The sequence below is a fragment of the Coregonus lavaretus genome (assembly GCF_964263955.1).
Source record: "Coregonus lavaretus genome assembly, chromosome: 1".
In the NCBI taxonomy this organism is placed as follows: Eukaryota; Metazoa; Chordata; class Actinopteri; order Salmoniformes; family Salmonidae; genus Coregonus; species Coregonus lavaretus.
In genome coordinates, this window is record NC_139988.1 from 78,764,540 (window position 1) to 78,788,243 (window position 23,704).

At 42.0% G+C, this 23,704-nt stretch overlaps 2 protein-coding genes across 2 annotated transcripts; both read left to right on the forward strand.

The window, feature by feature from the left end:
- Positions 1 to 5,236: 5,236 nt before the first annotated feature.
- Positions 5,237 to 17,675, forward strand: ttll6 (tubulin tyrosine ligase-like family, member 6). The gene is made up of 13 exons (XM_084170587.1): positions 5,237 to 5,269; positions 7,509 to 7,627; positions 7,740 to 7,870; positions 9,356 to 9,512; positions 9,917 to 10,060; positions 10,364 to 10,449; positions 10,570 to 10,795; positions 11,363 to 11,541; positions 13,400 to 13,588; positions 13,750 to 13,906; positions 14,240 to 14,482; positions 15,633 to 15,891; positions 16,053 to 17,675. Exons 2-13 carry the CDS (start codon positions 7,607 to 7,609, stop codon positions 16,295 to 16,297), a joined length of 2,037 nt encoding a protein of 678 aa, XP_084026713.1. The 5' UTR covers positions 5,237 to 5,269; positions 7,509 to 7,606; the 3' UTR covers positions 16,298 to 17,675.
- Positions 17,676 to 18,509: 834 nt separating this feature from the next.
- On the forward strand, positions 18,510 to 19,558 carry LOC311128956 (homeobox protein Hox-B8-like; the record flags this gene model as incomplete). The annotated part of the gene is made up of 2 exons (XM_084161190.1): positions 18,510 to 18,927; positions 19,260 to 19,558. The coding sequence occupies 2 exons, from the start codon at positions 18,510 to 18,512 to the stop codon at positions 19,556 to 19,558; spliced, it is 717 nt and encodes a 238-aa protein (XP_084017316.1).
- Between the last annotated feature and the right edge of the window lie 4,146 nt (positions 19,559 to 23,704).

Below are 23,704 nucleotides of genomic sequence, written 5' to 3' on the forward strand. Positions count from 1 at the left end.
AGCGTCTGCTAAATGACTAAAATGTAATGTAAATGTGAGGGAGGGTAGGAAGAAAGCAAGTGTTTACATAGCAGAGACTCAGTCAGTGCGTGAGACAGTGTATGTGTGTGCTAGTTGGGAGATGACTGATGCCTATTAGTTACCATGACAACAAGGAAACATACAGTAAGGTGACCCCCACACAGATCAAATTACCTCCTAGGCTTTAATCTCTGTATGGTGAGGGGCTAGTTGCAACCCATCTTGTGGTTGGAATAAAATAAATATTGCTATGAAAGATAAACTGAGCATGCTGTTGATAAGAGCAGAAGTTTGTTCTAGATCCACAGGTTATGGTAACAAATAGACCAGAGCTTCCCTTTGAACAACTGTGGTTCAGTTCTGATTATCTGTAGTGCAGTTTTCCTCAATGGATTCCTCCATGGTCAATGCAAAGCATTCATTTCGCTAATGTGCACTGTAGCTAGTGGTTTCAGCACATATTTGAATTGCTCACAGTGTCAAATCACTTGTCTAATTACCTTGAACAAATATGAGGGATTAACCCTCTCTACTTCCACAATGTGATATCAATATAATATAATATGCCATTTAGCAGACGCTTTTATCCAAAGCGACTTACAGTCATGCGTGCATACATATTTTTGTGTATGGGTGGTCCCGGGGATCGAACCCACTATCTTGGCGTTACAAGCGCCGTGCTCTACCAGCTGAGCTACAGAGGACCACAATGTGATATCCTGCTCATAATTTTCTCTCCATGTCAGGACATATAAGGTGTTTTTCCCTAGTTTCTTATTGGCCACCTGACCCACTGGCCATGCTATTAGGATGTAAGTGAATCTAAGTAGTGCCACCCCTGGGGTCATGGTACAAATGTGCCCTTTTTGTTCAGGATTAGGACCAGACCAGAGGTGGATATGAGGCTTTGTGAGCTGCCTTCTGTTGGGAACGACCACATCTTGCCGGGCCCCTGAAACTGAGGGGCCCTTACCAACAAACAGAGTGGGTGAGTTGGAAGGGTGGAGGGCATCGTCTAGCATTTCCACCCACCTTAAATGCACAGCACAGGTTTGTGTACCTTTAAAAAAAAAGTATATATACTGTACGTATGTGAGAATGCTGTTCATTGACTACAGCTCAGCGTTCAACTCAGTGGTCCCCTCCAAGCTCATCACCAAGCTCAGGACCCTGTGACTGAAGACCTCCCTCTGCAACTGGATCCTGTTCCTCGGTGTCCACATCACTAAGGACTTAACATGGTCCACACACATGGTCCGCACAGTCGTGAAGAGGGAACAACAGTGCATCTTCTCCCACAGGAGGCTGAAGAGATTTGGCATGGGCCCTCAGATCCTCAAGAGGTTCTACAGCTGCACCATCGAGAGCATCTTGACTGGTTGCATCACCGCTTGGAAAGCAACTGCACTGCACCGCCCTCGACCGCAAAGCTCTACAGAGGGTGGTGAGGATGGCCCAGTACATCACTGGGGCTGAGCTCCCTCCCATCCAGTACCTCGATATCAGGTGGCGTTAGAGGAAGGCCCGAAAAATTGCGAAAGACTTCAGCCACCCAAGCCATAGACTGTTCTCTCTGCTACCGTCCGGCAAACGGTACCAGTGCATCGGTTCTCGGACCAACAGGCTCCGAGACAGCTTTTATCCCCAAGCACTGTTGAATAGATAATCAAATGATTACCCGGACTATATTCACTGACTCTATTTTGCACTGACTCTATGCACACTCACAGGACTCTATCCACACACTCACACACACATACACACACTTACATACGCAAGCACACACACACAACACACGCATACTGACGCCACACACACACAGACACTTTCACACATGTACACATACACTCATCATACAGTGAATTCGGAAAGTATTCAGACCCCTTCCCTTTTCCCACATTTTGTTACGTTACAGCCTTATTCTAAAATCTACACACAGTACCCCATAATGACAAAGCAAAAACAGGTTTTCAGACATTTTTGCTAATTTATATAAAAAATAAAATAAATAAAAAGATGCCTTATTTACATAAGTATTCAGACCCTTTGCTATGAGACTCGACATTGAGCTCAGGTGCATCCTGATTCCATTGATCATCCTTGAGATGTTTCTACAACTTGATTGTAGTCCACCTGTGGTAAATTCAATTGATTGGACATGATTTGGAAAGGCACACACCTGTCTTTATAAGGTCCCACAGTTGGCAGTGCATGTCAGAGCAAAGACCAAGCCATGAGTTCCAAGGAATTGTCCATAGAGCTCCGAGACAGGATTATGTCGAGGCACAGATCTTGGGAAGGGTACCAAAAAAAGTCTGCAGCATTGAAGGTCCCCAAGAACACAGTGGCCTCCATCATTCTTAAATGCAAGAAGTTTGGACCCACCAAGACTCTTCCTAGAGCTGGCCGCCCGGCCAAACTGAGCAATCGTGGGAGAAGGGCCTTGGTCGGGGAGGTGACCAAGAACCCAATGGTCACTCTGACAAAGCTCCAGAATTCCCCTGTGGAGATGGGAGAACCTTCCAGAAGGACAACAATCTATGCATCATTACACCAATCAGGCCTTTATGGTAGAGTGGCCAGATGGAAGCCGCTCCTCAGTAAAGGGCACATGACAGCCCACTTGGAGTTTGCCAAAAGGCACCTAAATGACTCTCAGACCATGAGAAACAAGATTATCTGGTCTGATGAAACCAAGATTGAACTCTTTGGCCTGAGTGCCAAGCGTCACGTCTGGAAGAAACCTGGCACCATCCCTACGGACTAGTCAGGATCGAGGGAAAGATGAACGGAGCAAAGTACAGAGAGATCCTTGATGAAAACCTGCTCCATAGTGCTCAGGACCTCAGACTGGGGCGAAGGTTCACCTTCCAACAGGACAACGACCCTAAGCACACAGCCAAGACAATGCAGGAGTGGCTTCAGGACAAGTCTCTGAATGTCCTTGAGTGGCCCAGCCAGAGCCCGGACTTGAACCCGATCGAACATCTCTGGAGAGACCTGAAAATAGCTGTGCAGCGATGCTCCCCATCCAACCTGACAGAGCTTGAGAGGATCTGCAGAGAAGAATGGGAGAAACTCCCCAAATACAGGTGTGCCAAGCTTGTATCGTCATACCCGAGAAGACTCGAGGCTGTAATCGCTGCCAAAGGTGCTTCAACAAAGTACTGAGTAAAGGGTCTGAATACTTATGTAAATGTGTTATTTCAGTTGTTAATTTTTTAAAATAAATTAGCAAAAATGTCTAAACCTGTTTTTGCTTTGTCATTATGGGGTATTGTGAGGCGGGGGAAACGATATAATCCATTTTAGAATAAGGCTGTAACGTAACAAAATGTGGAAAAAGTCAAGGTGTCTGAATACATTCCGAATGCACTGTATTCGCTGCTGCTACTTTGTTTTTTAAATCTTATTATTATCAATCCTTATGCCTAGTCACTTTACCCCTGCCTACATGTACATACATAGCTACCTCGTACCCCTGCACATTGATATGGTATTGGTACTCCCTGTACATAGCTTCATTCTTGTGTGTTTTATTACTCTGTTTTTATTTTCTTATTTTACCTCTTTGTCGTCGGGAAAGAGCTTGTAAGTAAGGTCTACACCTGTTGTATTCGGCGCATGTGACAAATAAAATGTGAATTGATAGTGAGGGAAAATACAGTGAGCATTGATCAGAGAAAAACATGTAAAGTCAGGTCAGTGGTTGACTGAATTGTTGATTTGAGTTGTTTTCAGAAGTTTTCCACCATGACTTCAGAACTTTTGCATGAAATAATTACTTTGTTTTTCCATCTTTAGGATAGAGATTAGTGAATTGAAAATGAGTTATTATATAGTAATAGACCGATATCATTCTTTGACTAGAATTTACATCTGATATACTAGAACACATTTGCTTGAGAACACCAAACTGCTAGGCCTATTTAAAGACTATATTTATGCATTGTTGTTTTTTGGATAGGTCCTAAAGAGAGCTCCTATGAGAGTGCTGTTGTAACAGGATACCTGTAGAGGTCACTGGGCCGTCTCCGCCAAGCTCAATTACAAGAGTTCAGGGCCAGGATTATCCAGATCACTGGCTCAGAATACTGTTACCCAGCACCAGAGGAGGCTGGTGGGAGGAGCTATAAGTGGACGGGCTGATTGTTATGGCTGGAATGAAATAAATGGAACGGAGTCAAGCACGTTGTTTTCATGTGTTTGATGTGTTTGGTACCATTCCATTGATACCATTCCACCCATTACAATTAGCCCATCCTCCTATAGCACCTCCCACTAGCAGCCTCTGCCCAGCAGCCAGGCCTCCCGCAGCCTAACAGGGATGTCCCTCCTCACCCTCCCCTGGGCCCTGTCCAGCACTTACCCTTATCATTACCAGCAATTAGTCTCACCTAGGCTTCACCTTAGGGACGTGAGATCAGAGAGAGAACCCCTCAGTGATGGTCAGGGCACACAAGGACACTTCAAGGGGATTTAGGCTAAGTTACTGTCTGAGGAGTCTTGTGTTTTTTCCAAACGGAGTGATCCGTCTGAACTCTATTGCAAACTTGACTCGCTGCCCAATAACTCTTGAATGACCCTCTGCTATGGATGGAATGTTGACAGGCCGAGTACCTACCTGAGAAGAGAAATGGAAACAGAAACATGATTCTCTGTGTGCATTACAACCTGGATTCTGATCTGGTTGATTGTATTTCAGGGTGGGGGTACTAGTATTGACATCAAAACGCAATTATGTAAATGTATGCAAATTTCTTAGATATTGGTTGGAAAACATAATGTCTTTAATTTGTGTTAATTGATGCTTGATAACACGTTAATTACCTAGTGTTACTGTTATGTAAGCCTTTTTTTTTGTCCCTCTTTATGTATCTTCTTCAGGATGGACCTGCGAGCAGAGAGCCCTGACAGAGACTCTGAAGATGATGCCTTCAAGTGTGGACCTGAGGGGGGAGAGGAGGGCGAGGGCTGGGGGAGCGATAGTCAACCCGAGGCCTGCACCCCTACTCCTCCATCCATTGGCAAGAGGAAGAAGAAAAGGAAAAAGAGGTACTTCAAGTTAAAAGATGTAACTCTACTGGTGCTTTGGTGCTTCCTCTTCCCCAAAACGCTGGGAGAGGCGGAAGTAATTGAGGAAGGATGATTAGGACCTTGCAGCAAGGCACATGTCTGTCCCCCTCTTTCTGTTTCTTCTTTCCCAGATGACTGTGGATCAATATCGTCAACTGCAAATATGAAAGTGGTGAGTTATCCTGCATATACCAACGTATGAATTGGTGTGATTTTATCTTTTCAAAGATCACCCATGTCACTTGCTTTGTTACCCCCATGTTGGGAGAATCCTAGACAATCGCTTTAATTCCTCACAGTCACAGTTTTGCTATGTAGTCTAGTCAAATACATTTGAAACACAGACATACACTGAGTATAGCATACATTAGGAACACCTTCCTAATATTGAGTTGCACCCCCTTTTGCCCTCAGAACAGCCTCAATTTGTCGGGGCATGGACTCTACAAGGTGTCGAAAGTATTCCACAGGGATGCTGGCCCATGTTGACTCCAATGCTTCCCACAGTTGTGTCAAGTTGGCTGGATGTCCTTTGGGTGGTGGACCTTTCTTGATACACACAGGAAACTGTTGAGCTTGAAAATCCCAGCAGCGTTGCAGTTCTTGACACAAACCGGTGCTCCTGGCTAGGGCTGTTGCGGTGACCGTATTACCGCCACACCGGCAGTCACGAGTCATGAAGGCAGTCAAATTCCACATGACCGTTTAGTCACGGTAATTAGGCTTCTCCAAGCTCTGATGCTGCTGCTGGTCATTAGTAGCCTACCAAACTTGCTAACTGCCTGGTACTCAGCACTCTATTGTCCCTCTAATCACTCTGACATCAATGCAAATGTATTCGAAAATCTAATCAAACACTTCATGAGAGCCCATGAGCTCATGTTGCGCAACATTTCTATAGGCTATGCAATTGCGGGAGAAAATAGATTGATGGCCGCTAAGAAAAAGAGGAGGATCCCATCAGCTTTCTATAGGCTTACTATATTTATTTCTCAACTTTCCTAATATTAAGCACATTGCTGGCTGGCATGAAAATAAACCACGGTGAAAAGCGTCCTCAATTCGCTATTTAAGTGCATAGATTACATTTATTTTTTCCTGCTGCCCCTGTTTCGATACAGGTGCATGATAATGGTCCATTCTAAATTAAAACAAATTTCACACATACACTACCGTTCAAAAGTTTGGGGTCACTTAGAAATGTCCTTGTTATGGAAAGAAAAGCAATTTTTTGGCCATTAAAATAACATCAAATTGATCAGAAATACAGTGTAGACATTGTTAATGTTGTAAATGGCTATTGTAGCTGGAAACTGCTGATAAAAAAAAAAAAAGGAATATCTACATAGGCGTACAGAGGCCCATTATCAGCAACCATCAGTCCTGTGTTCCAATGGCACGTTGTGTTTGCTAATCCAAGTTTATCATTTTAAAAGGCTAATTGATCATTAGAAAACCCTTTTGCAATTATGTTAGCACAGCTGAAAACTGTTGTGCTGATTAAAGAATAAATAAAACTGGCCTTCTTGAGACTAGTTGAGTATCTGGAGCATCATCAATTGTGGGTTCGATTACAAGCTCAAAATGGCCAGAACAAGTAACTTTCTTCTGACACTCGTCAGTCTATTCTTGTTCTGAGAAATGAAGGCTATTCTATGCGAGAAATGGCCAAGAAACTGAAGATCTTGTACAACGCTGTGTACTACTCCCTTCACAGAACAGCGCAAACGGTCTCTAACCAGAATAGAAAGAGGAGTGGGAGGCCCCAGTGCACAACTGAGCAAGAGGACAAATACATTAGAGTGTCTAGTTTGAGAAACAGGCGCCTCACAGGTCCTCAACTGACAGCTTCATTAAATAGTACCCGCAAAACACCAGTCTCAACCTTCTAGGCAGAGTTGCAAAGAAAAAGCCATATCTCAGACTGCCCAAGATTAAGATGGCCAGTCTGAGATATGGCTTTTTCTTTGCAACTCTGCCTAGAAGGTCAGCATCCCAGAGTTTGCACTGTTCTGTGAAGGGAGTAGTACAGAGCATTGTACGAGATCTTTGCTTGACAATCACCGGCTGACAAAATTTCGTGACCGCCACAGCCTGGCACCTACTACCATACCCCGTTCAAAATGTCTTACATCTTTTGTCTTGCCCTTTCACTCTTTGAATGGCACACGTACACAATCCATGTCTCAATTGTCTCAAGGCTTGAAAATCCTTCTTTAACCTGTCTCCTCCCCTTCATCTACACTGATTTTAAGTGGATTTAACAAGTGACATCAATAACGGATCATAGCTTTCACCTGAATTCACCTGGTCAGTCTGTCATGGAAAGAGCAGGTGTCCTTAATGTTTTGTATACTCAGTGTAGATTAATATGTCCTCTAATGGGTAGTCTTTCTTCCTCACCCTGTCAGTGCGACGTGCTGCTCGCAGATATGGCCTTTGGGAAGCAGTGGAGGGCGAGGACTGGACTCTCTTCTGGACAGACTGCTCTGTCTCACTGGACAGAGTTATGGACATGAAGCGCTACCAGGTACTTAACATCTCCCCCAAGTCCACCTCTCTCCTCATAGAGCTCTGAAAATGTGCGTCAGCCCCTGTTGATTCGCCACATTCAATGCTATGTGTCTGCTGTACCCTTACAGAAGATCAACCATTTTCCCGGGATGAGTGAGATTTGTAGAAAGGATCTTCTGGCTCGAAACATGAACCGCATGCTGAAGCTCTTCCCCAAAGACTACAATATCTTTCCCCGAACATGGTGCCTACCGGCAGAGTGAGTTCTCATTGTCAATGTGCTTAGAGTCTTGTCATTCAAAACACATACACTACCAGTCAAAAGTTTGGACACACCTACTCAAGGGTTTTTCTGATGACAGCTTTGCACACTCTTGGCATTCTCTCAACCAGCTTCATGAGGTAGTCACCTGGAATGCATTTCAATTAACAGGTGTTCCTTCTTAAAAGTTAATTTATGGAATTTCTTTCCTTCTTAATGCGTTTGAGCCAATCAGTTGTGTTGTGACAAGGTGGGGGGGGGGGGGGGGGGGGTATATTTGGTAAAAGACCAAGTCCATATTATGTCAAGAACAGCTTAAATAATCAAAGAGAAACGACAGTCCATTATTACTTTAAGACATGAAGGTCAGTCAATACTGAAAATGTCAAGAACTTTGTCTCAAAAAGTGCAGTCGCTAAAACCATCAAGTGCTATAATGAAACGGGCTCTCATGAGGACCGCCACAGGAATGGAAGACCCAGATTTACCTCTGCTGCAGAGGATAAATGCTTCACAGAGTTCAAGTCACAGACACATCTCAACATCAACTATTCAGAGGGGACTGTGTGAATCAGGCTTTCATGGTTGAATTGCTGCAAAGAAACCACTGAATAGGTGAAGGACACCAATAAGAAGAAGAGACCAGCTTGGGCCAAGAAACAACGAGCAATGGACATTAGACCGGTGGAAATGTGTCCTTTGGTCTGGAGTCCAAATTTGAGATTTTTGGTTCCAACCGCCGTGTCTTTGTGAGACGCGGTGTGGGTGAATGGATGATCTCCGCATGTGTAGTTCCCACCGTAAAGCATGTTATGCTGTGGGTTTGCTTTGCTGGTGACACTGTCTGTGATTTATTTAGAATTCAAGGCACACTTAACCCAGCATGGCTACCACATCATTCTGCAGCGATACGCCATCCCATCTGGTTTGGGCTTAGTGGGACTATCATTTGTTTTTCAACAGGACAATGACCCAACACACCTCCAGGCTGTGTAAGGGCTATTTTACCAAGAAGGAGAGTGATGGAGGGCTGCATCAGATGACCTGGCCTCCACAATCCCCCGACCTCAACCCAATTGAGATGGTTTGGGATGAGTCGGACCGCAGAGTGAAGGAAAAGCAGTGCTCAGCATATGTGGGAACTCCTTCAAGACTGTTGGAAAAGCATTCCAGGTGAAGCTGGTTGAGAGAATGCCAAGAGTGTGCAAAGCTGTCATCAAGGCAAAGGGTGGCTATTTTGAAGAATCTCAAATATAAAATATATTTTGATTTGTTTAACATTTTTTTTGGTTACTACATGATTCCATATGTCTTATTTCATAGTTCTAATGTCTTCATTATTATTCTACAATGTAGAAAATAGTAAAAAAATAAAAAAATAAACCTTGAATGAGTAGGTGTGTCCAAACTTTTGACTGGTACTGTATATGAATCAGGAGCGTAATCAATTGAGAATGTAAGTGTTTTTTTGTATCTCTGCAGTTATAGTGACTTCCAAGCTTACACCAGGTCCAAGAAACACAAGACTTACATCTGTAAGCCAGACTCCGGTTGCCAAGGGCGAGGCATCTTACTCACTAAGTCCAGCAAAGACATCCGGCCCGGAGAACACATGATCTGCCAGGTGTACGTCTCCCGGGTGAGACTCACTGACTCACTCCCTTCTGTACATATTGTGTAATATTCTGCACAAGTAGCTCAACTGAGGTTGCAGGACGAAAGGTGCAATAAATGTGATACCTTATTATGTGACAGTATTTATGGGACCAATCAGAGAGCAGGGTTATGACAATGTCATTATGAAAGGACCAATCAGAGAGCAGGGCTATGAATGTCATTATGAAAGGGCCAATCAAAGAGCAGGGTTATGACGATGTCATTATGAAAGGACCAATCAAAGAGCAGGGTTAGACTATGTTATTATGAAGGGACTAATCAGAGAGCAGGGTTATGACTATGTCATAATTAAGGGACCAATCAGAGAGCAGGGTTATGTTGATGTCATTAGATATATCATAATGCCAACCGTCCTCTCCCCCCCAGCCATTCATTATTGACGGCTTCAAGTTTGACCTGCGTATCTATGTGCTGGTGACCTCCTGTGACCCCTTCCGCATCTTCCTGTACAATGAGGGGCTGGCTCGCTTCTGCACTACCCAATACAACGAGCCCAGCAATGGCAACGTGGTGAGGTGGACAATACAGATACTCCATCAACACTTCTAATGCCAACTGTTACACAGCATTACACACTTCTCATTGTCCTATCTCGCTCTGTTCATTGACTGTTAATTGGTAGTTATAGTGTTGGTTGTGTCTTTGATGCTCTGAAGCTCTCTAGATAATCATTTAACATGGGGTATCACATCTCTGCAGTATTCATATGTTTATTCCAGTATGATAGTATATATTCTACGGTGTCCTTCCTGATCTCTCATTGTACCTTTACCCATCCCCGGCTCTCCCTCACCATATTTCTAATTCTACAAGGATGATGTTTGCATGCATCTGACCAACTATGCCATCAACAAGCACAGTGAGAACTTTGTCCGTGATGACGACACTGGCAGCAAACGGTAAGCAGATGTTAGTTTACTTCAAATACCTCTCGAGTTGACCTTTAGCTTTGTTTCTTTGTATAATTAATCTCATGATGCAACTCTTGCATCTCAGTTCCCTCCTCCCTGTCGTTCCAGGAAGCTGTCCACCTTGAACAAGCACCTGGAGGCCATGTGTTACGACACAGAGAAGATGTGGTTGGACATTGAGGACGTGATTATTAAGACGCTCATCTCTGCCCACCCCATCCTCAAACACAACTACCACACCTGTTTCCCCAACCACGCTGCTGGCAGCGCCTGCTTTGAGATCCTTGGCTTTGATGTGCTGCTAGACCATCGACTCAGGCCCTGGCTGCTGGAGGTGAGGCCTTCTTAATTAATCAGGATGATGTATTGATATGGGTCCTGTATCAGTGTCTGTTGAGCTAAGAAATGTGTTATTCTAATAATCACTACACTCTCATCATGCAGTGTCCAATAGGCATTTCGCTAGCAACTTATAATAACTTCAATATTAAAGCTAGATAGCAAACAAGGTATATTCATGATGTTCATGTGTGTGTATTAAAGGGATACTTCGGGATTTTGACAATGAGATCCTTTATCTACTTCCCCAGAGTCAAATGAGCTTGTGGATACCATTTTTATGTCTCTGTGTCCAGTATGAAGGAAGTTAGAGGTACTTTCTTGAGCCAATGCTAACTAGCGTTAGAACAATTAATGGGAGTCTAGCGTGCTAGCAGATACACATAAACTTCCAGTCATTACGCTAACGCTAGTTAGCAATTGCACTAGTGTTAGTTAGCAACTTCCTTCAAACCGCACACAGAGACATAAAAATGGTATCCATGAGTTCATCTGACTCTGGGGAAGTAGATAACGTGCCTCATTGCCAAAATCCTGAAGTATCCCTTTAACGTTTGTGCAGGTGAACCACTCCCCCAGTTTCACTACTGATTCGCGGTTGGACCGGGAGGTGAAGGATAGCCTGCTGTATGACACCCTGGTTCTTATAAACCTGGGTGCCTGTGACCGCCGTAAGATCACTGAGGAGGAGAAGCGCAGGGTGAAGGAGAGGCTGCAGCAGAACCGCTCTAGAGAGGCCAGGTACAGTCAGGACCATGTGATTGATAGGAACACGGCCGGCCCGCTCGTTAGGTAGGATTAGGTGGCAGATTGACGAGGGCGGCATTTTCTGAGCTAAACTAACCAAGACGCACCTCCAACAACAACACATAAAACCTCACATAATTCTGCCCAAAAACAATGACAATTTCTCTCAACCAGTGGCATATGGGCTTTTTAGGTGAGTGCTGATGCCGCCCTTTGATAAGCAGTGCCCCAAAGGCAGGGGCGCAAAATATGTTGCTTGTCCATTCCCAGCGCGTCTCTACAGACTGGAGATAAAATATATGACAATGTAATGAGATGGACACTTTTTACATCATGCAGGTTTCTCCGATCAAATAGCCTAACCTAAATGGTGCCCAATCAAATAAAAAATGCGCTGTCATGTTAACAAACAACATATCCTAAAAACAGGACAGGTCAAAGTAAAATGGACAATATGGAATGGACAATCACAACTGTTGTCCAGGAGTTTCACCCCATTGTCATGATTGGTGGTTTCAAGTTTGTATCCGTCAATTTTTGACAAGCTGATCATAGCGAAAAATATAATATATCTGCATTTCCCGCTGTGTAAACGCATTGCAAATAGGCTCGCGATAACTCCTGATAAAGTTGGATAGCTGAAATTCAGAGCTTAAATAGCCATATTGATTAGTCACAGGAATCAGGACTAATAAAGCCAATGTAATGGCCTAAATTCCATTGTGGGCCAATATGGTAGCCTACACCCCAGTAAGCAAGCCAACATCTTTTTTTGGTGCAGACATCTATGTTTGGTTCAGATTTTGTCCGGTCTGGACCAGCCTTGATTTGGTCCAAACATAGACATCTATAAATTACTTATTTTCAACTTTCATTCAGAACCTAAAATTAGCCTGATTCCAACAATGTGGAACTTTGATTTCAATATGCTTGTATGATCAGTTTGACCATGTAACAATAAGCTATGATGGGTCATTTTATTATAAATTAGCATTGTTATAGACATGTAACAAACAAAGTGATTTGGACAAAACTCAAGCCAACAAAACATTAAGAATACCTGCTCTTTCCATGACATAGACTGACCAGGTGAATCCAGGTGAATGCTGTGATCCTTTATTGACGGCACTTGTGAAATCCACTTCAATCAGTTGTCATGTTGTGTTGCTGCCATGCTATGTTGTTGTCTTAGGTCTCTCTTTATGTAGTGTGTTGTGGTGTCTCTCTTGTCGTGATGTGTGTTTTGTCCTATATTTTTTATTTTTTATCTCAGCCCCCATTCCCGCAGGAGGCCTTTTGCCTTTTGGTAGGCCGTCATTGACAATAACAATTTGTTCTTAACTGACTTGCCTAGTTAAATAAAGGTTAAATAAATGTTAACAAATAAAACAATCTGTGTAGATGAAGGGGAGGAGATAGGTTAAAGAAGGCTTTTTAAGCCTTGAGACAACTGAGACATGGATTGTGTATGTGTGCCATTCAGAGGGTGAATGGGCAAGACAAAATATTTAAGTGCCTTTGAACGGGGTATGGTAGTAGGTGCCAGGTGCACCGGTTTGAGTGTGTCAAGAACTGCAACGCTGCTGGGTTTTTCACACTCAACAGTTTCCCGTATGTATCAAGAATGGTCCACCACCCAAAGGACATCCAGCCAACTTGACACAACTGTAGGAAGCATTGGAGTCAACATGGGCCAGCATCCCTGTGGAACGCTTTCGACACCTTGTAGAGTCCATGGCCCGACGAATTGAGGCTGTTCTGAGAGCAAAATAGTTTTTGTACACTCAGTGTATATTTTTTGATGCATTCAATTCATGCATTCATTCAGTTGTGGTCATTTTTGTGTTGTCAGGAGTGAGGAACTGCGTCAGTCCCAGGCAGCCAGTGTAGAGCAGATGCGGAGGTATGAGGCCAAACACCTGGGTGGCTTCCGCGGGATCTACCCTCGCGAGGGCGGAGAGAAGTACGAGAAGTACTTCAAACACAGCAGCTCCTTGTTTCAGGAGACTGCCGCCTCCAAGGCCAGGGAGGAGTGTGCCAGGTAGACACAATCACCCAAACACTCATATTACGCACACACACACAGGCTTATAGAAAATACCATGAAAACACTCAACAGAAAATACAAAATCGTTGTGCCTTAAATTCACTTTTTTCATTGTTTCATGTACAACTTGTTTGTTTGTGTGACTCTCCGCTCAGGCAGCAGCTGCAGGAGCTGCGTCTGAAGCAGGAGCAGAAGGAGAGGGAGCAGAAGGGGAGCCGTAGACGAGACTTGCAGGGGGAGTCTGCAGGAGAGAGGGCCAAACCACACAGAGTACAAGTTCGTCAGACCAGCTCCAACTCCCAACAGGTTACTGTGAGTCACATAACCCTGCCCATCAGTTTTATGTAACATATTACCTCAGGTTTTGAATGTATTATTGCCTACAGAAACAACCATAAAGAGAACTCCCAAGTCTCATCGGATCATTGGGGGTGGCAATCTTAGTGGACTTGTAGTTGCAAGGCCTTTCAGTGACCACAAGAGGGAGCCAGATATCTTCTCCACTCAACACCTTACATACATGTCCAACTACCAAACCATATAATGGCCATTTATCATATTTACATAAACAATTAATACTGAAGAATGATTATACACTGTGATGAACTGTTTCCTTACTGTTTGATGTGAAATGTGGCTGTCCAGCTCCTGACCATGCCCCCCCTGCCTACTGCCACCAACGGTTCCCCTACGGTGCAGGACCTCTCTGAGGAGGAGGTGGAGAGGGTGAGTGGACTGCTCCAACGGGAGAATCTACTGAGGGACCTGGGGGTGGTGGACCAGATCTATCAGCTGCTGCAGGGGCGAGGCCACTCCATGCCTGACGGCATTACACCCCCCCGCGAGCAAAATGAGCTGCCCCTACACAGACATGAACGAGCCAATAAGGTAAGGCTACACTGCCATCCATAGTCACTCACTGGTCAGTTTAGTAAGTTCAGTTTATTGTTTCCCTAGCAGGGAAATGTGTCCTCCATATAGAGCTCGCCAGCTTGTAGTCCTAAAAAATTTAAATGAGTTACCTCTGGTTCGTTTAAGCATTCTTATGGGGGAAATTAATGGGGAAAAAATGGGGTTTTGGGATAAATGCTGAAATAAGGTCAGAGGTTAAAATAGGCTTAGGAGATCTTATACATTTTGTTCTGTGAGATAATATCAGTCAGTTAACATGTCCTTTATGAATTATGAAGCCTTTATGTCAGGGATAATCAACTAGATTCAGCCGCTGGCCAATTTTTTTCTTGAGCGTGTAGCTCAGTTGGTAGAGCATGGCGCTTGCAACGCCAGGGTTGTGGGTTCGATTCCCACGGGGGCCAGTATGAATAAATTTATGCACTCACTAACTGTAAGTCGCTCTGGATAAGAGCATCTGCTAAATGACTAAAATGTAAAAATGTAATGGTTAGGGGGTCGAACATAATTACAATTTATTTGTAGACTGCAAATTGACCACAAGAAGCCCAAACCGATATAAAACATAATAATTTAAAACCTTGCTTACATTTATATACGATCACGTGTCTCTCTATTATACATGGGAATACTTGAGAACAGATTTCCAAAATTAAAATCACTTGGAGCTGATTTCCTGGTGGTTTTATGTCCAGCCATAAAAAATGAAAATAAAACTCTTTTTTTGACTCAGAAAACTTGGGGGGTCAAATAACCAAATAACCACAGGCAGTTGGGGAACTCTGCTTTATGTGTTTGTTTTGATTACGTAAGTGCCTATTTTTTTGTTTGTTTTTAAGTGATGTTAGCTGATGAAGATGATCTCATAGAAAAAAATGTATAAGATTTCGTAAGCCTGTGTTTACTACAGACCTTATTTTTGGCGTTTATCCAAAAACCCTACAAAAAAAAAAAAACATTTCTCCATAGGCTTTGTTTGACCAACGAGCCATGGCGGAGTTAGTGCCTACAAAAAGACGCCATTACTATCGGTCTCTATGGTCACTGCATTGTCTCAAAGTTATCAGTAAACATTACTCCATTAGTAGTGAGATGCTTTAGTCTGTCCTATGTCATATTTTGCCAGTTGGACTCCCTGAGACCGAAGCGCCACTGTACTGTGATCCAACACCAGGTGCCTCCAGGGGCCAAGCCCTTCCGGCAGTACGTCCATTCCCAGCTGCTGCAGCAGCGCTGGCCCTGGCCAAGTCTGGACAGGGGGCCCACTCACACTGAGTCTGCCTGCCTACAGTACTACACCCCAGAGGACCAAGTCCTAGAGACAGTCTGCCGGGCGCCAGGAGACCTGAGGAGGACCAACAGTGCCCAGCGTATCCCATGGACAAGTGAGCACAACCACTGAGCACCCTCGCTGCACCTCACTTTATTGTGTCATTACCATACCACCACTGATCTGAAGTTGGACATTGTACTTATGGATAATTGGAGGGCATAGGATTGATTTTCTCAACCTCTCTCTTTTTTTCTCTCTCTCTTTGTCTCTCAGTCAATGGTGCTCGTCAGGGCAGTATGAGCTCGTCCTATGCAGAGTCCAGGGCCCGGGCCACAGTGTCAAACTTATCCCAGCTCATGCCTGGACGGCTCCACTGCACCCCCATGTCCTCCGACCCCAAGGCCTTCCAGAGCCTGTTTGTCATCTCCACCCCAGCCCCCCTGATCCAGCGGCCCGAGTTCCCCCACCCCATCCGCAAACCCTTGCGCAAAGTCCCCCAGCACGGACAAGGGCGCTAGGGAGCAGGGACTTCACCAGTCCTGCCATAGTGCCATAAACCACAAGCGGGGGAGAGTGAACAAGCTTTCCTGGCAAAGTTGTCCCTAAAATCCTCTCCCTATACTGTGTAAATTTCTTCACTTTTACATCATCAAAATGAAATTCATTTCTACATTGGCACTGAGCTACTGAGAATTGATTGAAGAGAAATGGAGCATAGATCAATGGAGTAGGTCTTATTGTGAAAATATTGAAGCAATGGTGCCTGTCGTGTGGTACTTGGTAGGAAAACATGTCATCTCATATGTCTACGCAAACACTATGTGGCTTTTACAGAAAGGAATGTAAGTGAATACTATATGTGTCTTATCAAATATCTCGGGTGGTTAAATATCACTATAACCACTGAGCCAATAGTGAAAACACAAAAAAGAATCTGGATGTTTTACTCAGGTATGTGAAATCTGAAGGGAAGATATGAGTGACCAAGTAGTCATATAGACATTTGTACGACTTTGATGTTGATGACTTTGCTACTATGCTTTGTTATCATATTGATTTTTGTTTAGCTATGCAGAAAATTCTAATTTTGCAAGGGGAACCATAATCAATCATTTGTGCCAAATCTTAGAAGAAAAGCTGTGGACACTGAAATAACCACCAAGATGGACTAACAAAAACTCCTCACATTTCACTGATTTTAATTGCAGATTTACCCACAGTATTTTCATATGGTTATTGTAGATTTGGGATGGGGTGTACATTTACTTATTGAGCATTCTTTTATTTGAGTTGGTGAGATAGACAAATACCTTCAGAAATGTTATGCATTGATCATTGCTCATGTTGATATGAGGATATTTGTTAAATTCAGGATGATATTGATAATAGTACTAGGCTTATTATAAATATACTCCATATGAATAATCCAATATTTTCCCCATTTATGTAAATTATTTGGTAACCATTTTAGGTCTACGAATTATAAGTGAAGTCTTTGGAAATGCAAACTGATATTTGAATGAAAATGTAAGCTTTATTTTCTTTAACAATGATCTTGCACTGTTTGATTTAAAAAAAAATCTAGCTCATAAACATTGTATACTGTATTTAAATCTAGCTCATACTGTATTTAAATGGAAATTCGATATGTCGATTTGTTTACATTTTACCTCAGGAATTATTTGGAAAAGTAGGCTTTAATTACAATCGAAATGATTTAACGATATATTGTTTGATTGGAACAGGCCTGTGCAGAGTTTCTATGCGCGTGATCTCAAGTCTATCTCTCAAGACCTATGACTTGTGGCTGTAGTTGTCATAACAATAGTTTCAATTACACAGTTTAGTTATACTTTATATAACTGTCAACACCCAGCAAAATAAAGAAGCCTTTCCTTTGCGCACTGAAAAAAGCTACTGATGATTGATTTTCGATTCCAGGCTGTATCACAACCGTCCGTGATTGGGAGTCCCATAGGGCAGCGCACAATTGACCCAGCGTCGTCCGGTTTTGGCCGGTGTAGGCCGTCATTGTAAATAAGAATTTGTTCTTAACTAGTTAAATAAAGGGAAGAAAAAAAAAAAGATAAACATAATCTTATTATTGATGTCTTTGAATGCCAATTAAAATCAATAATATAGGTTATCCGTTTGTTGTTAGAAATGAATCAAAATGTAGGCTGTCTTCTTGTCTATTCGATCCAAATAACTAGCCTATGCATCAATATTCTCTAGTATTTCAGCTAATAGCCAGTTCTTCACAGTTGAATATTTGTATCAGGTTCACTCTTCCCACTGGGCACAGACGTCAATTCAACGTCTATTCCACATTGGTTCAACGTAATTTCATTGAAATGACGTGAAAACAACGTTGATTCAACCAGTGTGTGCCCAGTGGGTTTCCTCATCTCCCTATCAACCCCTCCCTCCTCACTCTTTCTCCCTCGCTTGGTTTCTCTCACTTTGCATACAAGCGCGCAATGCTTTGTCTGTTGTCTGTCTGGAGACATCATCGTATCCAAAACAAGGCGGGATATACCCCGTGAAGCTATAATCCATAGTCTGCCTCATCATTCATGGATTTTAGAGAGGTATGCTATTGAATTGACATGGAAATGTTGGTCTTCACCGAGGAAAGTCATGCGTAAACTTTAAAAACCTGGCGTTTATTCCATGAAGTGAAATCTATGCTAGTAACCTGATTTAAGATTTTAAACATCAAAGCAGAAAATGAGCTCTTATTTCGTTAATGCTCTATTCTCAAAAAACAGCAACGGCGAGTCCTGGCACTCCGATTTTGGGCTGGCACATGATTTGGGAAGCACATCCTCTGTAGCATACGAATACGGTGCCGGTGGCACCATCCAGCAGCAGCATCCCACGCAGTTACCGGAATTCTACAATGGCACATCGTTGTCCAAAATCGCTCACCAACACCAACTAAATCCGTGCGTATTATCGCTGCCAATGGGCAGCTTGTATCATGCCCACGATGTGATACAGAGACCAGCCTTTTACGCATCCAATAATACGGATTGTATCCAGTACAGTGATTGTCATTTGAAATCCACCGGGGTTGCAGATGATTCCGAGTGCGCAGAACAGTGCTCCTCTCTGCCGGACCTCTTTCCCTGGATGAAACCACAAGGTGAGTCACTGACCCTTAAAACACCTCATTTGAGAATTTGGTTGGCCTCGGAAGTATAATGTGTGACCCCCCCAATAAACTTCGTTTCAAATGACCCCCAATAAACTTAGTTGTTTTTTCAGCATTTCTGGAGAGGACAATGGCTCGTTATGGTGACAAAAACAAACTGTAAATCTATTTTATGATGTGAGAAAAGTTTCTGCTTCGCCTGATTTATAGTTTTTTATTTTTATGTGTGTGTGTCTTCAGTACCGGCTATGGTATGTGGTAGCCTTTGTCAGGGCTATTGAGTCAATGTTTATCTAAATCTGTCTAAATGGTTTGTCTCTCAGCAGCTACCGGACGGAGAAGAGGCAGACAAGCGTACAGTCGCTTCCAGACTCTGGAACTTGAGAAGGAGTTCTTATTCAACTCTTACTTGACCCGCAAGCGCAAGGTTGAAGTGTCGCACGCTCTGGCACTCACCGAGCGGCAGATTAAAATCTGGTTTCAAAACAGACGCATGAAATGGAAGAAGGAGAACAAGAAGGACACATTTCCAATAAACAGGCCGGATCAGAGTGAACTCGAGAAACAGAGCAAAGAAACTTACAAGAAGATTCAGACGTCAGATGAGGAGGGTAAAGGATAAGACTATCCTAGACTTGGTGATGGGAGGCCACACAGTGATAACAAATGTGTTTATTATAAATTGCATTTCGAAGAAAAAAATCTACAACAGTGAAATATATTGTGTTTGTTGATAGTTCATTGTCAAATTAAATTCTATAAAACTTGAAAAGAAGTGCGCAAAATAGCTTTTACGCATCATTCCAATTAGAGGTTTGCGCAAAAGTTTCAAGGTGTGAATCACTTCTGCAGAATAGTCTGAACAGGCATTTATGTTGTTAGAATGTATAATTTTGTAATTTAGTGCAGTATGGTTGCACAGCTCCCACACTTTCTGTCACTAATAATAATGGATATGTTTAATGCAAAGATACAGTAGTGTGCACATCTCGAGTCCCTGCCATTTTAATTGGCAGTTTTGTATCTGTGTTGTCTATGTTGTGTCAAGAGCTGTTGTCAGGCCTTGGCTGTGAAGGCTGCTACTGGATGTACACCGTAAATAAAATGTAACCTTTTAAAATCGAAGCCTCTCCTTTACTGTGAAACATATAGGCCTACCTAATAGTGTAATTGTTTGGATCTTTGTATGCTGAAAGCCATACTTTTTAATAAAACGTTAATCAAATACAACCACCAACTGTTTCCTTGAAGAGATTCAATTGGCACATGCACATTTGCGCAGAGTTGCCATTCAGCAACAGCAACGGTGGTTGTATTTGATTAACGTTTAATTAAAAAGTATGGGTTTCAGCAAACAAAGAAAGACATGCAACAACCAATATCACATATTGCAGGTCTGTATCAAGTTTCCTCAGTGTTATATCAACATTTTGAGTAGCCTATACTGTTTGGCACTAGCATAACAAATTCAAAAGATCTAAAGACATTATAGAAAAAAATATTTGTTTTACTATGTCGGGTAACGGATATTTTGTGCACCATCATTCAGTCTAATACAAGCCTGGCTGAATTCATGCCAATTGTATATTCATTGGGTGTTGATTTAAAAAAGGGTCTGAAGGTTAACAAACAGTCTGAAATTGTGGAGTAATTAGGAAGTTAAAGCCAGGAAAGAGGGACACAAACACACAATTTCAACTAATTTTGATCCACCTTTATGAGGCAAATACATTGCAGTTAATGAAAACTATAATGTATCGAAATGCTTCATGTTAGTTGAATTATTGTTGATAGGTTGTTAGCATTTTTTAGACTGCAATAAAATGTGCCAACGTAGGCCTATAGGCCTACTTACAGGCCACATTCATCCAAAGTAGAATACTTTCAAAATGCATTAGACAACATCTAAGTCTACATAATATTTACGAATTTTATAGAAAATAGTTATAGAAAACGAATTTTCGTTTATTATCGTGGAGGTTTAGGCCTATTGGTCCTACTATTGAAAAACATGCCCGAACTCATTTCAATAAAAAACCATTGCAAGTTTCCTCGAATATGTTCGGTTTAGGCTAACCTTGTTTTGGGGAGATTAGGCCGAATTCTCCCTGTGCGACCTTTTGCAGAGGGAATAGGTTGCATTGGGGGGTTTTATGGTTTTATTGCATCTATAAATGTCGGAAATCCTTTTTGTCAATTTAATTTAATTTAACAGGGCACCATGCAAACAGTTGCTTGGGCTATGTAACCAAAATTTTTTCCATACATTTTATATAAATGTTTCACCTTATGATGATGATTATTATTATATATTATACATGCCTGATGCCCACTGGGCACAGACGTCAATTCAACCTCTATTACACGTTGGTTCAACGTAATTTCATTGAAATGACGTGGAAAAAACGTTGATTCAACCAGTGTGTGCGCAGTGGGTGTTTTCATATAGGGATATCTTTGGTCTATATATCTTAACACACAAATGTTTTATATGTGAGCAAAATCGAAAGATGGGCAGCTCAGTAGGCTATTGCAACAGTATAGGCTAATTCATGGATCCCTAACATATTTTGCTCGCATTTGTTTGAAAATGTGTGCTAATGCTATGAAGGTAGGCCTATAGGCTACCTAAGGGATTCATAAAGGGTGCAAGGTTGATTATGTTGATATATAACTAGTTTAACTAAACTAAATGACTAAATGTAATGCAAATGTAGACTAGGCCTTATATCATTAGCCGTTTACATAGTCTACCTATAGGATTTTATCAATCCTTTAAGTAAACGTATAATACCTATCCTATAAGACAATGTAAATTGTAACCAAACATGTTTTATATAAGCCTATATGCTATAGTGTGGAACTACAATTGGTAAAACGTTTCCGCATTTTTGTAGCCTAATATTGAATTGATAAGGCATGATAATCAAATGCTCTAAATATGATACCAACCTGAAACATTATAGGCCTAGCCATTTCGTTTTAAAGACTATGTAGCTTTTTTTTTTAAGCTGAGGATTCTATCCCGTATTTGAAAGAAAAAGATGGCGATTAAGAAAAAAATGCCTTCTATTGAAGCATTCGTGAAAAATGAAATAAATTAGAGTCTGTAAATGAAAATTTACAACTTTGTGATGGAACTTTACGACTGGCTGGGTTCTGGGATTGGCTGAGGTTGGTCATGTGGACTCTGGACAGGGAACTTTTTTTCCCATGAGCTTATATTGCAGCTGTCTGTTTTCGACTGCTCATTCAGTAACACCTTCGTTTTCTTGGTTATTTGTATTAGCTACAGTTGAATTCTGTAGTAGAAATGTGTTCAGTAACTACGGAGCTCCACCAACTGAGAGATGGAGTCAATAAGGAATGTCTCATCCAATGTTAGCCTATGCTAATGTTGCTATCTCTGAATTGCACCGTCAAAGACTCAATATTCGCAAGGACAATGGAATACTTTTTTTTTTTTTTCCACAGAGGGACTCGTTTAGTTATTGTTACTTACCGTATGCAATATACCAAGGGAACAATAATGGAAGACCTAAAAAGAACCGTGATAATCACATCCGGAATACCCATATGCGAAGTGATGAATTATCAACAAAGGTAGGTCGTCAAGTCTCCATGTCCTATATCACCACAATCATACTAGTAGCCTGTCTTGTAAGGTTTTAAAAATAATAAAATGTTGAGTAGGTCATGAGGTGCAAATTAGGTTCGATAAAAACAGTTACAAATATAACATTGGTAGCCTACAAAATGGCTACAGTGTCTTAAAGTGTACTAGCATTGTATCGATTTGCAAAACCTGGTTACTACTATAGTGTGTTAGTGGCAAGATGGCAGCAGCATCGTTGGCAGGTGACTGTAGCCTAAATGCATTTAGTATTCTGACGAAGGTTTCAAATAAATAAATAGGTAGGCCTATATGATACCTCGTGGAAGCTGCCACAATCATGTGCACACACTGAAAATCAGACAACCCAAAATATTTAGATTTAGATTTCCATGATGGACAGTGTTTTTTGTTGTTGTTGTATGTAACCTACATTTGTATTACCTTTGAGCTAGTTGTAATGCTAAGTAGATAGGCTACAATTGACTCATACTCAAAACGTTTTATGGGTAATTTAAAGAGTAAAACTGAGACATTATGTAAGCGATGTTCTCAATGGTGCAATAATGTAATTTTTCAGAATCCACTTTCCAATCATCGGCACTATTCCCATGCACTACACATTATCTATGTCGTCGACGTCATTATCATCATCATCAACATTATCGTCGAGCCTCAATCAATTAATTGATAGGCTATTCACTCCATTTATTCAGCAGTATGCTGGCACATTTTCTTTACAACCTAATCTAATGTATTGCTATTTGGCGCCATCTAGTGGCGACAATAGGCATTCATTTGGACACCAAATTCTTGAGACCGAAGCTTTCAGTGTGTGTGTTTTTGGAGATGCCACTTCCACCACGCGCAAAAGCACACACACACACACACACACACACACAATCAATTAATTGACACATAATGTAATTTTGGCACAAATTATAATTTTTTTCTTTCGTTTTTTTATTATCAAATTCAACTAAAGCAAACTGACATGTATTTTGCACATAAGCTACTGAAGTTGAATAACTGTCATTCTGTATACAGCCAAGTCGTAGGATACTTAGCTTAAATGTTTGATTAGTTGTGGAAACAATTCTCTTGAAGGAAGTCTATACAGACTATTAAGTATCAAGTTTAGATAATACACATTTA